This window comes from Nanorana parkeri, unplaced genomic scaffold (assembly GCF_000935625.1).
Source record: "Nanorana parkeri isolate BGI_ZX_2015 unplaced genomic scaffold, ASM93562v1 scaffold1452, whole genome shotgun sequence".
NCBI lineage: Eukaryota > Metazoa > Chordata > Amphibia > Anura > Dicroglossidae > Nanorana > Nanorana parkeri.
Window position 1 is genome coordinate 396365 of NW_017307720.1, and position 1369 is coordinate 397733.

The 1369-nt window shown below is 48.2% G+C and overlaps 1 protein-coding gene across 1 annotated transcript in view; it reads right to left on the bottom strand.

Moving 5' to 3' along the window:
- Window positions 1–1086, bottom strand: part of CHRNB2 (cholinergic receptor nicotinic beta 2 subunit) — a 20705-nt gene extending 19619 nt beyond the window's left edge. The window contains exon 1 of the mRNA XM_018570082.1: window positions 1035–1086. Within this exon, the coding sequence (XP_018425584.1) occupies window positions 1035–1086 (52 nt within the window). The remainder of the gene's footprint in view (window positions 1–1034) is intronic.
- Window positions 1087–1369: the final 283 nt, after the last annotated feature.

Below are 1369 nucleotides of genomic sequence, written 5' to 3' on the forward strand. Positions count from 1 at the left end.
CCCCCCCAACCTGCTGCAATTTGCCGGTGATGACTGGCCCTGTTCAGGGAATTGGCATTTGTGATGTACGGCTTCTCTACGCCTCCAGTAATTGCGCGATCGGGACGTGTTAAACGGCCGTTAGTGACCCCGCGCTAAAAAAAAAAATGCGCTGACACTGAGAGATGAACGCCAAATGATATCTGGCCCTCTGGGTCTGAATCGCTTGTCCCATAGAGAATCCTGTTGTATGAATATATATGCCGGGCTCCTAAGGGGCCCATTCGCACCGGTCTGCTCTTGTGTTGACGCGGGCAGCCAGCGCGACAGACAAGAAAAAAGCTTGCGCCATTTTTTCTGACCATGCACATGTGCATCAGAGGTCCATTGGGAGCCATGGATAGTGAATAGCACTGCGTGTAACGTGCGCACCGCACCGGAAAAGGAGTGAGGCCATAAGAAGAGGCGGGGCATAATCACCTCTGTATTAATGCCCCCGACAGCAAAGGCCAGTGCTATAGAAACAAGGGCACCCCTTGTGGTTGGACTGCAAGCTTTTAGGGTTCTTTACAGTAAGAGCTGCAAAACGTGTGGAAATGGAATGTGGATTGTTATTCCAAGGGAATTCTTTATTTGCCGACACATCAGAGCGGGGTGGGTGACCTCAGCCACATCTTGCTGTCCTGGAACTACAAGTCCCATGAGGCACTGCAAGACTTTAACAGCCACAGGCATGAAGGGATTTCTGGGGTTTCACCACATAGGGAGTGCCAGGCTTGCCTACTCCGGCTATGTACAGTTATTGAACAGGGGAAAGGATTCTTTACTGTAAGAGGTGTGAAGATGTGGAATTCCACCGGAGCTGATTCTAGATATAATAAATTGTTTAGAAAACAAATAAAAGAGTTCAGTGTTTGTCTTGAAGATCTAAAGAAGAGAACAGAAAAGGTTACTGACCTGCTGCTGATATGCCATACCATTCACCCACGCCGGAAGTCTCACACAAGTGATACATGTTTCCATTACAAGCTGTACACAATTATCAAACAAGGAATGAACGAGAAGAAAACCACCAACTGGGACAATTCCAACACATCTCCGAGCCATCAGTAGATCCAGAGATATGAGCCACCGAAGGTATATGCGAAGCTTGACTTTTTCTGTAAAAGAAGTACTTGGCCACGCCCCTTTTGCAGCTCTCAAGCCTCCTTATTGGGTAACTGGCCCACTCGTCATCATTGAAGGACCAACTGGAAGGCTCAGGGGGAAGGAGGAGGTGGGGCCAAGCTTGGGTTTCATGGTAAAGTCCAGATTTGCCAATAAGTTGAGCTGCCTCTCTCGCTGGATCCACTGATCGTGTTTTCAAACTGATTTCACCTTGTGAATGTTT